Below are 17,405 nucleotides of genomic sequence, written 5' to 3' on the forward strand. Positions count from 1 at the left end.
AAAAAAAAAAAAGAGAGACATTATGAAAACGATTAGGTTTGAGTTTGCTGTTGAATCTTACATTGGTACGACTCATTTCCACCTGCAACCCTTCCAACCTGAGGTATCGACCCTTCCTACGTCGATATTCCACTAATGTAAGAGGTCATGCTGCTTTTGTTGCCATGCTGGTAGTGTAGGTAAAATATTTAAAGTGTACCACAAGTAGCTTTTTGTCACTTTGAACTGGGGGATTATCTTTTTGGATCTGCTCCCATGGTGCATTGAAAGATGCAGACTGGATTATGGTGGATTCACATAGATTTATGCCATAATGTGAGCCCTATTTGTTGTTGCAAAGAGCACTGCCAATTTGATTTTAGCAGCTCCTGGTTGCAATGCACCAATAAGTTTATGGACGACTACACTAAATTGCCGATTCACTCACCCATCCAAATCATTTAAATCAGGTGTTCCGATCCCTTCCATGGCCATAGATGTATAAAATCAAGCACCTAGCCATGCAGACTGCTTCTACAAACATACATAAATGAATGGGTCGCTCTCAGGAGCTCAGTAAATTCTAGCGTGGTACTGTGATAGGATATGACTGCACACCCGTAGACAGAGCAAGGTCCACAAAGACATGAATGAGTCAGTTTCGTGTAGAAGAACTTGACTGGCCTGCACAGAATCCTGACCTCAACCTGACAGGACACATTTGGAACGAAACAGAGTGGAAACTGAGCCAGGTCAACATCAGTATCTGACCTCACAAATATGCTTCTGGGAAAATGGTCAAAAATTCTTATAAACACTCCTAAACTTTATAGAAAACCTTCCCAGAATAGTTGAAGCTGGGTGACATCATATTAAACTGGGATGTCACTCAAGTTCATATGCGTTTGATGGCAGACAAGTGAGTACTTTTGGCAATATAGTGTAGCACTGGATTAGTTCAACACTGAAGATGGCTTAGAAATTTAATAATATCTAGATTGTAGCTACGAAGGAGTTCTAGGATAATGATATGTTTGAATAGTGCAAGCCACACTAAAAATGTGAGTATCACCGCTGGGTGTTTACATTTAGCTGAGATGTTAAAGCAGTTTTTTCCAAGCAAAACATGGAAGGGCAGGCAAAGAGGATTGGAAGTCACTTAATTGGCTCCAAAAGCTGAGCGCCGCAGACAGCCGTGTTGCTGAAACTGCTGACTGTTACCGACACAAATCAGGCGCTAAACTAGCATGACTAACTTCCTGTTGATTCTAGAACACCTGCATGCACCTGCCCCTTTCTCTTCACAAAGTATTTCACTGTGTCTCACAGTTTGCTTACAGCAGCCATTAATATTTTTGATGGCATATTTTTAAATTTATGGCAAACTAACTTATTATAACCATCAGGAATTCTTTAATTCACTCACATTAACCTAACATGCATGTCTTTGAACTTTGGAAATCCACGGAGACTCACAGGAGGGAACACGGTCAAACAGGACGTCAAACGTTCCTGCTCAGAGGTGAGAGTGCTAATGCCCAAATGGTATTTTAAAAAAATAGTTGGAAAGGGACACCAAAAGGGCAGGAAAAGCTTTGTAAAAACCAAAAATAATTCACATCACAGTTTTCCTCAGTAACCTTTTTTTTTATAACAGAAACAAGACAATAATTGAATAAAAACTAACACACGATGAAATGCATCGACACCTTCATCAACTAATAAAAACCAGATTAAAATACTCTGGATACTCTTGTGCAGGTCAAATACGCACGTCTGATCTCCCCCCAGGAGCAGGTAGAAAACGAGACAAATGTCAGCACTTGGGAGGAAGAGAAGAGCAGACGCTTTAACACTTTAACTTTCAGACTTTCTATTTTATTCAGCTTCATCAACTTTGGATGTAGTCTATCTAATGATATTTAGTCAACTAAAACTAAAATAATTTCAATGCCTAAATTTTGACGACACTTAATTAAAATTTGCTGTCAAAAGGGAAACATGCCTCTGTCACAATGTTTTGAAAACTTTTTGCTATAATTTAATAAGATGTGTTTTGTATAATTTTCAGTTCAATACAGGCTTTAAAAGCAAATAACTGCTTTCTGTTTTTAATTAGTTTCACGCAGCATTCCAACTACTTTGGAATCTGGTTGTAGTTGACCCAACAGTCTCATTTAGCACTGCAGGAATTGTTTTCAGCTGTTTAACCCCAGTATACTTTCATAGAATCATCACACAGCGAAAGTTGAAAATCAAAATTTGAGGTGACTAAAAATAAAATCATGACTTCCATCCATTATAAGCATGCACAAACCTCTAAGCCTTTAGGTGTTGAAATGTTTTATGTTGTCAGTCTCATCCAGGTAACCCGTGAAGCTGACCTTTATTACAGAATAAAACAAATCTGCAGCAGATACTGAGAGAAGGACTAAATGTGTTGTTAAAACGTCCTTGCATGAGGACTGCAGTGCTCAAAAACACCACTAGATGTCATCAGAAAGCCTTTAGAACCACTTCACTGTTTTCCTGGTGAGACACCATTCAGTCAATACAGAGAAACACACACTGGATGATTTATTACTGTCTGTCCTTTTGCAAAATGCTACTCACCAGCTATTCACCAGCATAAATTAAATTAGAAGGTTTTTCTGTGAAGAGGATACAAGGCCCCATGAACACCCACGCATGCAAACACACAATCTGCACTCATCTCCAGGATACACGAAGTGGCACTAGGCAGGAAGTGGGTATTAACCTGTGCAGATGAAGCTGGGGCTGCCACCGTGGATCAGGTCGTCGTTATCGGGCAGGATGAACGGACAGCTCTGCTGGACCTCCAGGCAGTACTGGTGGCACGGCACCTTCTTCTGGCAGGACTGCTGGGTGGTGGGGAAATACTGAGCACACAGCCAGGGCTTATAGGCCGCCTGAGGAGGAGAAGGAGGAGGAGGAAGAAGAATTAGGCAAGAAAATTACATAAATAGATGCAGGTTCATGGTCCACAAGAGGATTGGAGGAAGTTACTGCATTTGTCTCTGCTGGGTATTGGCCCTCCCCTTGGTTCAAATAGCTTTCTTCACAATAACAAATAAATATCTAGAGGTCCACTAAGCGTCACATGTTTTTTCCACCAAAATAGAACAGCAACACTTCACACATCAATCTAACAGCCACTGGGATATTAGAGGTTACTGTTCAAAGATTAGTAATCAAAGCTACGCCAAATACAGAGTAATCATTGGCAGGCAGGACTTTTTTTCCAATAAAGCCATTAAAGGCACTAAATATCTTAATATCCACGATGTCATCAGTGACTCATCTAGGATTAGGGACAGGGTTTGGTTAACATCTGCCCCCTTCTGAGAGACTTTTTGCGTGTTTGAAACAGCCAAATGGAAAATCGTTTAACAGAAAAAAAAACAGTCATGACAAAAACGTACGAGACTTTATTTCAAAGCAAAGGGGTGTTTTTAATCTGCTGTGGTGTGTTTGGCTGCTTGCTGCATGCCAGTGCAATCAAAACCAAATGGCACAAAATAAACTCACCACATTTCATCCTGCGTCTTCTTCCAAGTTAAATTTGCTTTAGTTCACTGTGAGGCAGGATGTAATACAAAACGCACAGACTTATGTGCATAAGGAGACAGATGGTGACATGTAATAGCCAAAGCCTCGAGCTTGGAAAGCTTAGCAAAACTAAATGAACCGAGGGCATACCACAGTCTGGATTCATTCTCATTCTTAGCCATTTCTTTGTGTGTTTTATTGGGATTAACACAGGAGAGGGGAAAGAGCACAGACGATATCAAACAGAGACTGAAATCAGATTTGTTTAGGACCCCACCACCTACTGCGCCAACCCAGTGGGACCAAAGATCACTGTAAGTTCGATAAGTGCCCTCTAACACAGTCTTTAAAGGTGGACAGGCACTTTCCCCCATCCCATCTACCTTTGTAGCTAGCTGGGAACCTTTAAGCTGAATAAACCTATGCCTCAAAAAAAAGAGTTGGCATGATGGGACACACACCGGATGCTTTTGTTTCCTTGGACTGCTTACAATGTTACATGCTTCCTATGAGCCAGCTTTCTTTGCTCAACCTGGAGTTGGCAACACAATTTTTCAATTATTGTCTCATGGAAGCCACAAAGACATGCAATGAAAAGCTGTGTCAGTTAAATAACAGCGGAAATGTGCTGCTATTAAGTGATGAAAGCCACTAAAAGAGTCATTAGGCTGCCTGACACATTTAAGCAATAGAGGTACAACAGCAATTTTCAAGTGATGAATCAAAGACAAAACAAACCATTACCAACAGTCATGTAATTACCAAATAGTACAATGCTAAAATCTTGCCATGAGCCAAGTTTTGCACTTACTAATGAATGCTGCAATAACGCAATCTGAGTTTTAAGGGGAACACCACCAATGTTCCACATTAGTATGAAGCCTTTTAAAGTTGGGAAAATGAAAATAAAAGCCCATCTTGGGCGTGGTGGAGCCTGTGATATGCTTCTTTTTTTTTTTTTTAATCTTTAATGTTGATTCACACTTCTCCCTTTCCTGGTAAACTGTCGCTCTCTTCCCCGTTCCAACCCACTTCTCAACCAATCAGCATTTGACCTATGCCCATTCTAGCTACACGATGTTGCGTTTTTGGAGGACTGCACGGGAACATGCTTGTGCATGCTGAAAACCCCGCTTTGTAGGCAAACAAAATAAAACTCTATTATGCAATATGTGAATACAATCCATCTTCTCTGAGCCAACGCTCATTTAAAATGGATTAATGCAAAGCAAAAAACTACCCTGTGGCCAGACAAACTGGATGTTGACCATCCGGCTTGTCATTGGCACACACATAAAAAACCTGTGTCGCTGAATGCATGGGGGGGCATTAGTGCTCATGGAATTGAATGGTATATACACGTTTTAGAGGAACATATGGTCCCATCCAAATGAAATCTTTTTCAAGGGAGACCATGTCAAACTACATACTGTATCTATTACAAAAGCATGGCTTTTGTAGCTTTTGTAAGAGTCCAGGTGGTGAACTGGGCTTCATGCATTTCAGGCCATTTACCTGTTGAAAACATTTGGAGCATCATGAGACAAAAACCATGACAAAGAAGACTCAGGACTGCTGCAGCAGCTTTACTGCTGTTAAAAGAAGAGGTGATACTACACAGTGTTAAACATGGGTCTGCCCCAACTTCTCTGAAGTGTGTTTCTGGCATCATATATTTTTCTTCAAATTGTACATTTTGTCAGTTAATAAGATTTGCAAATCACTGCATTCTTCTTTTATTTCTATTGTAATCATTTTTTTAAATTTGGTTTTATATTTTTAGCACTAAAACTATTCTTTATTGTTAACCTTAAAACTGTCAGTTACCGTGTAGATGCTCACCAGTATCAATACAATCCAATAATATGGCAGTGTTATATATTGATTTTTGCGCCATCATCTTTTGAATTTACGAAATGATTTTTAATCTAGAATTGATCCCTTGATACGTGTGATAATGTAAGCCTGTGCCTGTCTCTTTAAGGCCTTCCCCCTCCTCTATTATGATTGGCCAGTTTCCAGAAGCATCCACCTTCAGACTTTAATAAATAACAAAGTAGCAAACTTTAGCTTTTTGTCTTCTTTTTTCAAAAATTTAACTTACTTAAACTCAATTTAATCATGAAAATGAATCTGATTTTAAATATTTAAGTGAAAAACTAAGTAAACAACTTTAACAATTTAGGCAAACTAAATAAATACAAAACTGTTCAAAAGTAAACTAAAGTGATGGGGCCTTTAAATAATAGATGTGAATAAAATCAAAAATTTTGTATGTGTAATGATAGTCATAAACCTCCGAAATGAAACAAACAAAACTAACAAAAAAATCCAAAGGGAAAGACAAAACGGTGCAGGCACAGTTAATTATCCCTCCGTGTTATTTAACCACACAGAGACATCCATGCTTTGGAGGCGGGGCTGTCATTGTGGTTCGACTCCTCGTGGTTTTAGATGTTTGTTTAAATTGCACCCAGGTAAATCTTCACCTCTAGCACTGGCCTCCCACATGTGCGTCTCATTTCCTATTTATGCCAATATACAAAGATACAAACAGTGCACAGGCAATTATATTAATTATAATAATCTGATTAGGATGATGGGAATCATAATGATGAGAACAATGTGCTTTGTAAAATCTAATCAATTCCAGACACGTATAACTTCATGTTCACTCTACATGCATCTGCAACATACTGTACTGTTGGGCTTATTTCCAGGAAATACACTCATCCGTCAAAGCAAAAGGAGAAGGGGAAAAAAGTCAATGCTGTTTGGGATTTAGAGGGAAAATCTGTCTCTGTTTAAATCCAAGCTCACACTTGCAAAAAACAACAACAAACTGCTGTGGACTATAGTGACTACACCTCTTTGTTTTTTGGAGGGTAATTTAGATAGACCACACCAACAGTGTAATTCCCATGATTCTCTGTTTTTGGTAAAAGCGTTGTTACGGTGAAGTGGCTCAACAGCTCAACGTACAGAGGAAAAAACAAGCTCAGGGCCAAGATAAAAATCAGACAGATCAATGAATGGGGGTTTATCTTTCAAGAGTTTGTTGGAGTGTGACGTGTAAAATCCATGACCGAGGATTTTCACTGTGCCGGCTTCTTGTCTGTGCATATGCTGCTGTTTAATTTGCGATCATTTTATATAAATTCTCACCGCCGTGAGATAATCCGTCTAGGGATACCGCGGCTATCACAAGAGAGCCAAAACAATACGATCGCAGTGAGACAGGAAATCTGGGTCCTCCTGAAGATGTATGCTGGCAGTTGCCAAGGTAACGGCTTTTTCTGCTTTTCATTAGAGCTCAATGGGTACTGCCCCACTCTCTGTCGGTTTGTCTGTTTGTGTGCACATGTTTAAGCGTGCAAGCAGGTCTATGTGTCTCTGCGTGTGTGTGTGTAAATGTGTGCGTGCGTATGCTCAGCGTGAAAAGGGAAACGTACAAGAGCAAATTGAGTTAGTCAGGAAGCAGGCCTGGAGTCTGATTTGATCAGTCTAATGTGTGATCAGTGTGAATGGGAACCTGGCACTCAAAAAGCCTCTGTCGCCATGCAGCTTAGTCTGCTTCGTACAATTTACTGAAGCCCAGAGACACAGACAGGAAAGACACCAAGCTGGCAACTGCTTCCACCAGGGCTTTACTCCCTGCAGCTGATTTCAGCAAAAGCCCATCTATTTGCACAAAGAGCTTCAGTCCTGTTTAGATGCCACACCTGACAACACATCACGTGTCGGTTAGTCGCTGTGTTTTGGGTATTAACTCTAGAAATTTAAGTAATTTTCTCCCAAGCCAATTATTTAAAGCTGAAGAATAAATAAGAATAAAAATCCCATTTAAGTGCCAATGTTCTGCCAGATAAGTCAGCAGTGATGACTATTATATGAGACAGGTTGCGGTTTAATGCTAGAACAACCAATGGTTGTTTACAGTATGCAGTGCATTAATTGTTTTTAAACTTCACAACTTGTTAACTATTACACAAGACACTTAACTTCTATAGCACTGACTACTGTGGGTTTGGTCTTTTGCTGTTTAAAAAAGTAAGGCCACCTGTCCATTTTCATGGTGCACATTCACTTGGGAAAAGCTAGTTAGCTTTTCTTTCTTTCTTTAAGGTTGACTTAGGTGGTAGAACGGGCAGTCTAAAAATAGGATTTTAGGTTTTTTTTAAGGTCTTTTCATACCTGTGGTGTTTAGTCCATTGCAATCAAGCTCGGTGCAGTTTGTTTGTGCAGGTGTGAATACAGTAATCGCTGAAATGTGGACCAAAAGAACCACACCGTGACCACCTCCTCCAAAGAGTCTTGGTGCAGTTGTTTTCGTTGATTTCAACTCCAGAGCGGTTTGTTTATGGTGTGAATGTGATCCGACCTTGATCCAAACTTACTACGAGGTCTACCTTACAAGTGTGAGCTAAAAAAAAGAGGTCTCGTAACCACATATGCTTTGTATTCTGGGATGCGGCAAGTTATGATAAAAGTGCAAGGGTCAGTATGGGTAAGCACTAGCTGTGAAATGAACATAAATTCTCAACACATTTTGGTTCACTTGGACTTGACTTGGATTTTTCTCTGTGCTAAAACAAACCAAACCACAGGAAAAAGCTACAAATTCATCAACTTATTCGGACCAGAGGAAACAAACTATATTTGGGAAAACGTCCTTACAGTCTATGTATCGAAGTGTCCTTGGGAAGGATACTGAACCCCGAACTGTTCCAGATGTATCAATAAGAGTGTTATTGAGAGCATGAATGCTAGATCAAAGTGCCTAGGTACAGATAAAAGCATTACATGAATCTGTGTGATTGGGTAAATGAGACTCAATGCATAAGTACTATTTTATCTACTATTTCTGGGTAAAGGCTCCTAATTGCAAAGTACGGATCAACTATTGTTAGGGGTCACACGGGTCTAGAGAGCAGCCATCGACCATCTGGCAACCATCAGTCACTGAAAAGCTGGCATGTCTGCAGCCACTTGCCAACTGCTCTCGAAGTTGTAGTGAAACTTGAAAAACTGTAATGCAGGGAATAGAAAACACAGACAATGGACAGCAGGATGATGAAGAAGTGTTCCTGTCTGTTACTGACTAACCAGCTTTTACAACCTAACAATGACAGAACTTCATTGTGGAGTCCTGACCTCACAACCATCAAGACTGTAGATGTGTTAAAGGCATTTAATAGCCGACGAGCTAACTGTCGTAATGCAGGGATGCATTTACTACTGAATAATTACAAACAACTGGCATCTACAATCGCAACTAACAAACACAAGCCTAATGGCCCGAGCTTGGTTCTACCGTAGGTTTCTTCCTTAAAAGGGAGTTCTTCCTTCCCACTGTTGCCAAAGCACTTGCTCATAGGGGTCATCTGATAGTTGGTGTTTTCACTGTTTTCTCAGCCTTATAGTAAAGTCTTCACCTTACAATATAAAGTGCCTTGATGTAACTATTGATGCGATTTGGCACTATATAAATAAAATTGAATTGAATTGAATGGAATTCAAAGCCAAGGGAGAATATAATGTGTATTTTAATTGTAAATTCAATTTGATTTTAATGATTTTAGTTCTAATGCTTTTGTTTGCCACATGAAATAATTGGCAGGTTGGAAAAAAGTGCATCCGATGCCTTCAGGGGAGGTTTTCTGCCTGTGTGCTGTCATGTAGCATCAATCAATTGGATAGCAAAAAACACTCTCAAATCAAACAGCGGAGCAACTGTGTCTCTGCAGGGAATGCATGTGGGGGGGGGGGGGTCCACTGGTTTTGCAGCCAGCAGGTAGCGTTACAACTGTGCTGTATATTGAAAGATAAGGATTAACGGAGCTATTCTGGTGCTACATGCTGCAAAAGTTAGCAGCCAGAAAGGAAAAAAGTCACATTTACGATGTAATAAAAAGACCCTACAAATAACTTCTCTCTGCTTGGCTAAAAGGGGATCCACTCCTCAGCTCAAATGGATATCAGACACTCCTGGTGACTTCTGTATTGTAAAAAAGGGTCAGTTTTTGGTCATTCCACCAAAACCAAGAGCTGTTCACAAGAAGCGGCTCTCAGGTTGACAGCTCCTGTAAATCTGACATGCAAAGCAGCTCATCCTCCATTCTGCTTTCCCGGGCTGCAGGGCTTCCCCCACCATTCCTATTCGCATGCCTGTCATCTAACACAGAGAGGACTGTGGGAGAGCTTGTCTGTAGACAAGAGGAGCTGCTGAATTGCAGACACATGTAATTGTTTGCTCGGTACTCATTTGGTAGCATAGCACAAAAATCAACAATATATAAACACATTCAACATCAAACTAGCACTCGTAAAAAACCCCACTGTGCCTTTATTTTCTACTTTCAAGTGCAGACCAACAAGAGGAAAAAAATGTGGGGCTACATTATGATGATCTAAAGAAATAAATGGCTGTACGTATTCTTTGTGAAATATAGAAGACACTAAATTCTGCTTCTTTATGATGAAAAAAAATCTGACTATTAGGGAACTAAATTGTTGTCATGTCAATCCATTGCTATTGTTAATTTCTTTATCCTTAATTAGTAATTTTAATTAGGCCGTGGGATAAGTTGTTGTCAGAGAAACTTGTTGCAAACAAACATATTATGTAACATAACCATAACCAATAATAATCTAACATTATTATTTAATAATGAAGTACGCAGACACTGTGACAGTGGTGTTGACATCACAGACATTGTCAGACAGTGACCAACACAGCTATTATGGTGTGCAAAATAAAAAAATTCATTCAAGAATTATTGATGTATTTTTTTAATATTTATAATTTGTTTATTATGTATTATTATATAATACTACTAACGTGAAGAAAGTGTCAAAAAATTCCAGGTACTGGTAATAGTTCAAACATGAAAGGTAGCTAACATTTAGCGTCCCCTCCCTGTGTCCTAGCTTTTATGCTAATGCTAAGCTAATCTAGCTTCATATTTAATTTAGAGACATGAAATAAATTGTGTTAATATTGTTAAATTCAGAAAAATTAAAGCTAGATTCCCCCCTTTTTCTGTTTCATATGCTAACATTATCTAACTTCACATTTATCCTAGAAAGATGAAGAATATTGTTTTAATTTTGTTAAAGGAAGCCAAGCTAGCCCGCTTCAGTTCCAGCTGTGATGCTAAACTAAGCTAAATTACTATTTATGTTACAGAATTGACTTAAACTGTTAATTTTCTTCTTTCCAAAAAAAAAAACAAAAGAGCAAGAGAGCTGCTTTTTAGATTTTATGATAAGCTAATGTAGCTTCATGTTTGAATAGTCAATTATGTTACATTTGAAAAGAGTAAATAATCTATTTATTTTGTTCCTGAGCAGCAGCCTGTTACAGCAGCTCCCATATGCACTGCTGTTTTTCAACTACTCTAATTCATTCTTAATAACTAATAACTTATTTACCAATTTACTAAAGAACTGACCAAATACCGGATGTCTTATATCATGTTTTATCCCATACCCTTTAGTTCTTGTTGAGAGTCAAGCTAGCCCCTTCTCCTGTTTCAGGTTTTTATGCTATACTACTATGTGTATATATGTGGAGATATTATGTGTTAATTTTTTTATCTTTTCAACTCTTGTTGAAGTGAATGAGTGTGTTTTCTAAAATGGGGCTCATAAAACAGTAAAATGGCTGCTTTTGAGTAGGAAGCTCCAAACATTACTCATTAAGTGTGCATATTTTTTTATTAGCCTTAATATAATAATAATTTTTGCCTCATAACTTTTGCACTGTCCACTTCCTGCTGTGACAAAACAAATTTCCCACGTGTGGGACTAATAAAGGTTATCTTATCTTATCTTATCTTAAACACAGGCCATGAAATGATGTCTTGAGCCACAACGAGTGTATCCCCAAGTTCTGGCTCATAAATGAAGTGACACGTTAACTGTACTCATATTGGCTTAAAGCTCCCGGGTATGTAAAAAACTTTAACTCAACATGCTGTGAAGTATCAACACTCTGTTTCTTTCCCAGCAGGACGGTGTTGTCACACATACACACACACACGCGCGCGCACACACACGCGGCGGCTATAAAGTGGAATGACAGAGACGGCTATAAAAAGCATATGAGTCAGCAGCAGAGTGAGATCCCAGTTAGAAGCTGAATGACACAGATCATTACCACTCACACAAATCATGGCTGCGTTAGAACAGGAAGGGGCTCTTACACTACCTGTGCTATTTTCTGCTGTGTTTCGCGGTTTGACAAGGCTTTTTTTTAAGTACCGTACAGTACCCAGTGTGCAAAATAGGGCTAGATTCACGATACTGAAGAGCTCACATTTGAAGTGGAAATCAACAAGCGAATATGATCTGTTTCATTCAGGAAAAAGAATTGTATAAACCACACAGAGCAGGACATAAAAAAGACACCATCAATACTGGCAAAATTTTGTTGATAGGACTTTGATCATTCAAAGCTTAAATCTCAGCGGTCGCCTTGGGTCAATGATGCAACACTTGGATAATCCAGCAGGACAGGCAAACACACGGTTGCCTGTTTTCCTGCATTGACGTGTGCACTTATTGCATCCCATCCTCTGGTGATGTAACACATCCAAGCAGAGCTTCTGTGTGTGACACTGAGGCAGGGCGCTCTCACCAAATTAGATGGTTTGCAATTTCAGTGCGACCCTTGTTCCTACCTTGACCGTGTCAGCCTCTACCGACAAGCGCTCACTTGGGAAAAATCAAGTGAACAAAGAAAAAAATTTTTTTTAACCACATAAAGACTAAATACTTACCTCCATTACTTTTCAATAACAATATGCTAGCAGGCAATGTCATAGAGGAGAAATTAAGCCCAAGACACCATCACACCAAGATGACAGCAAGTAAGGACTTAAAAAAGAATAAAAGCATAAAAATAAATACACAGCAATTCACAGATATATTAAAGAACCTTAATTTCCTAATTTCCTAATGAGACTTTCAGAGGACGTCATCACTGTTAGGACTGTGTTGATTATTGTAACTATTCAACGTGTGTCTTTCAGTCTTCTTTAGCCTGACTTCAACTGGTCCAGAAGGCAGTTGGAGCATCTAGGCTGCCAATAAGAACTAGCAGACATCCGCATATCTCCCCGATTCTTGCTTCCCTTCATTACCTTTGAGCAAAATTCAGAATTAAAATTCTATTAACTTACATAGATACATGGCTCTGCTTATATAGCAGAAATACTAATAACTTGTAACAGCAGCCAGCCTCTCCGATCATCAGGTCTCTTAACATTCCTACATCCTTATTTTAAAACCAGAGGTGATCTCGTTTTTATAAAGCCTTCTCAGCCTATGTGATCAGCTGGACCCAAGCAGTATGTTGATTGTGTCTGTATTTAATGTGTGGCTTCTATAACTGTGAGAAACTTTACTACTGTGTGTTTTAAAAAGTGCTATACAAAAAAAAGTTATTACTAGTATTTCAGACGGGTCTAGGTCACATATATTTCTTAGACCCTGTGTCAGGTCTTTGCTGAATTATGTCAAGATATGCCAAATTTTCAGCTAATAGCTCTTTGGCAATCACCTCGGTGTTGCAAAAATACTATTTTATGCCTGTCAAACTATGTTACCATTGACATTTTTGGTGGATTGAACCAAAGAAACGGAAACAAATTCTGTGTTTCTGTTACAGGCTGCCCATAACAAAGTCCCTAAAGATATAATTTACAATTGTCTGTTATGTGAAGGGACAACACTGGTTCATCCGTCTAGTTAGGGGCCTTTTTCACACAGGAATTATTCATAGGTCAGTGTTAAGTGGCTTAACAAAGACAAAAAAACCTCCCAAAACAACAATGAGCAGGTACAAGAACTAGATTGAAAATGAGTGAAAAGCTTGGAAAGACCTTCAGAAAGGCTGGAGACTTAATGCTCAAGTCCACTGAAAAAGTGTAAGAATAAGAAAGGCTGGCTCCTTGAAAGTAAAATATAAGGAAATGAAGGTTGGCTCACAACATTTGCTCAGTACTGTCTATTTTTATACAATCATTTCAAACTGTTCAACAAATAAAACATTTTAAAAAATCTACAAAAAATGAGATTTTAATCTATTTTATTATTTTTGAAATGTCAACATTTGTCAGTAAAGCAGCTCTGATAAACCTCTGAACTGAAACCGAGTGTAAATGCTGACAAATTGTCGGTTTTCCAGTTTCTCAGAAGTAAACAAGCCCAAAAGAACAATGTTTAAAGGTGAAAACATTAAACACGGGCCTGCTTTAAAGATCAATCATATTGACAGGCTTCTAGAAATCTTGACCCTTTTAGCTGGAAAGCCTCTCTAGAGGACACAGCTTTATGAGACGTCTGACCCATTAGGCTTGACTGACACGAACGGGAAGATTTTTACAATCCGACTCAACGCTATCTGCTCCTGCTTTGCACCCAATGCTGCAAGATTGGATCCACTTATCAGGACGTAGATGCAAACATAGCATCATTTCCCTGAACCGTGTTTTGTTCATCATTTCTGAGAAAACATGATCATGAATGTGCATGGCGGGATTTGTTTTCAGCTTGGCTCCATTTACAAAGCAGGCAGGTCTAACAATTGGCATTCAGCCCATGTAAAAATGCTATCTGCTGCGAAAAACAAACCTAATTTCTTTAGGCATGAGGTTGTTTCCCAGGTTTGGTTTTCACGGTGAGTAGATTAAGCCGTGCTCTGGTCGAAGAATCCCTCTTGGCTTGGAGCCAGCTCTGCAGCTCTCCTCTCCCAAGTTTTAAAGAAATCATTTTCAGCTGGATCAGAGAACAGCGAGGCTGCTGAATAGGTCAGTGTGGCTCTGCTTTCTTCATCGATGCAGACCCTGCTGACTGCAGGTGGCTTGACATAAGCCTGGGACATATCGACTGAACCATCCAACCCCCGAGATGGCGCTCCATGATAAACACAGCGGGATAAATGCTGAGTAGGGACCTTGTCGCTGTGACACACAGGAACCACAAAACTGAGCTTGGCTACATCACTCTTATCAGCAATGAAACATGACATCTAAAACACCTGGTTGTTTATGTGTACGCTAACATGAGGATGAAAGAACTGGAGTCCAGGTAAGTACTAACATGACAGGACTCTAGAAAAAGACAAGGTTCAAAGGTGGGAATACTGGAAAGAAAAAAGGGACAGACAGATCATTAAATATCCAGACACCTAACACAAGTTGGCAACATTAATCTCTGGATTCCATCCATTTCTACACACTGAGTTTTTGAGGTCTGCAGAAAATAAATTCAAGGTGACTGACGTCATCACAGATGATCGCTTTTCAAGGTAGAAAGTGTAAACGGTGATCATCACATCCGAGTGTTGGGAATAATGACAGAGAGGGAATGAGAAGGAAGGGCCAGTGTGCGAGAGGAGAGCAATCAGCATATAGATGTTAAAACTGTAATCTGAACACAGTCAGGAAAAAAAAAGTATTACTCCTTTAGGGGTAAATTGCTTATTTTTGACCCTTGTACTTTCTTTTTTCTACAACAAAGCAACAAAAATAGATTTTTTTTAAGAAAAGGTGTAAAGTTGGTTCATTTCTGTTTTTATTACCTATCACATGTCTGTAAGAAGATTCTAACCTCTGCCTAGTAAACCCCTAAAATCTAAGAAAAATAAGAACAGTGCAAATATGTACCTTTTACTTTTCGCAAGAAAAAAGAAAACAAAGAAAGAAAAAGAAAACAAAATAAAGATTCATCATAGAATAAATTTCCCACAGTCTGTCGTCACTCTGCCCACTTTTTATGGCTCGATTAAGACAGAGTACAGATTTAGACTAAACGCTAGCATGTTCACAAAGTTGTTGATGTTGATGATCAGTTAGTGTCGTTTGCTGCCCTTTGCGCTATATTGAGATGCAACAATTCCAATTTACTTTGCATTTCCAATTTATTAAATCCAGTTTTTAAGATCACCAATTTTAATTTTGTCTAACTTTCTAAGAATTTCAACTAACAGCACAAACATTAAGTGTTGTATTGTTGATATGTAATTACATTTCTACATAGGTAAACTTTAATAACAGGTAAATGTACCAACTTACTCCAGTCAACAACCAACCCACTGGTATATCTTGAGTCTCCAGAGCTAATTTTTCCTGTTTTTCGCTACTGAACGTTAAGACGCCATTTAATATCACAGTGAATTATGGACACACCTCGTTAACCAAGCTAGTAAGCCGCAAATAAAGTTAACTTTAAAAACAAAAAGCTTACTAGGCTAACATTAACTTTTAACTCCCTGCTATTAGCCAAAAGACATGTATTTTTGTATTAAAAAACACAACAACCTGTAACTATATAAATGCTTGTCTATTACACACACACACACACACACACACTATAGTTACATAATATAATGTGACTAGTTTATCAGATAGGCAGCTTTTTGCTGTTATCATGCTATTGTCCTTTCCTCTTCTAAGACATTTAATAATTTAAAAAAACTTTGTAACTAGAACATGAATACCAAAAGCCATACTAAGAGCTCTTCGATGTAGTATGTAGACATGGTGATGTGTTGCACTAAAAGCTAATGCTAGTAGAGCAGCATCCTTGCAGTATTATTATTACAGGATTATTACAGAGACAATAATACATTACAGAGACAAGATCTTCTGGTTATTTTCAAGCCCCTTAAGAGTAGAAGACATTGTTATGAATGCATTATAAAGTTAGTGTGTTAACTGTGTTACTGTTCTAATCTCCCAGAGACCTCAGAGAAAAGTGAAGACATACACGTCTCTTAAGTAACTAGAAATCAGATAACTGATGCAAAGTGTTGTAGGCATAGAATTTATGAGGAAAAATGAAAGAATCCACCTGCTGATCAAAAAATAAGATGTTATAAAGTTAAAAATGAGTGCTTACAGACCTCTGGTATAGCACACACAGAAATGTCACTAAAGGTATGCACTGTATCTGTGTTTATTAGTGTATATAACAGCTAAATGGAAGTTAAACGTCCAAGAGGCCTCCCGTTCCGCCCACACCAGGAGCCTGACACAAGCTCCTGCGTTCATACACCCCCTCCTCCTGCCATCTCTGCAGCCTTGAGAGCTAACTACGAAAGAAATTTGTTAATATCTCTGGGACATATTACAGTAGCAGTCGAGTGCGAAAGAGCATCTATTAGAAATGAGACAAAGCTGAGGAGCGCGATTTCCCATTTAACATCTATTGTTCTAACAGAGCTGAACACTGCTGAAGAGGTGGGAGAGGGTCTTCACAGCAGTGTGCAGCTCCTCGAAACGCACCAAAGTGGCTCTCAACTCAGGTGGCCACTTAGCAGTTTACATGAGGGGAGGATTTGGAGGGGAGGTCACGTGGGAACGGCATTGGGACTGTGGGTGTACCAGGTGCCTCTGATAATGGCTTGACATTCTCTCTATTCGTGCTAAACGGAGCAGCTCTCTTAGATAGAGGTGCATGATCTGCACTGATCTATCGCCAGACAAGGATGCTCAAACTGGAGCAGTTTGCAAAATCCTGCAATACTTTGAAAAATAAAGTTTGAAACTCCCTTGCTAATGATATGGTTAGGTTTACAGCTAAATGAAAAATAATATTGAAAAATTAGAAATATGATCAAATGTATTGCTTTAGGTTTTTTGTATGCAAATTTAAATGGATGCAACTTGTTTCAACATCAAGGAGGAAGCCCGAGTTGGTTTTATGTTGCAGTGCTATTTGTTTGTCTTTAGTGCCTTTCTAATATTCATTAATGAGCATGATGTAGCGGTTAACATATTTCACCCTACATGTGAAAGATTCCTGGTTTGTGGGAGGAGACACAAACCCAGCCCCAACAGGTAAACATG

General features: G+C 39.0%; 1 protein-coding gene across 1 annotated transcript in view; it reads right to left on the reverse strand.

Annotated features, from left to right (window-relative positions):
• Positions 1-17,405, reverse strand: part of LOC102213745 (transmembrane protein FAM155A-like) — a 54,776-nt gene that overhangs the window by 6,894 nt on the left and 30,477 nt on the right. The window contains exon 2 of the mRNA XM_005753461.2: positions 2,738-2,909. Coding sequence (XP_005753518.1) covers positions 2,738-2,909 — 172 coding nt within the window. The remainder of the gene's footprint in view (positions 1-2,737; positions 2,910-17,405) is intronic.

Source organism: Pundamilia nyererei, unplaced genomic scaffold (genome assembly GCF_000239375.1).
Source record: "Pundamilia nyererei isolate P.nyererei 1_Seehausen unplaced genomic scaffold, PunNye1.0 scaffold00430, whole genome shotgun sequence".
In the NCBI taxonomy this organism is placed as follows: domain Eukaryota; kingdom Metazoa; phylum Chordata; class Actinopteri; order Cichliformes; family Cichlidae; genus Pundamilia; species Pundamilia nyererei.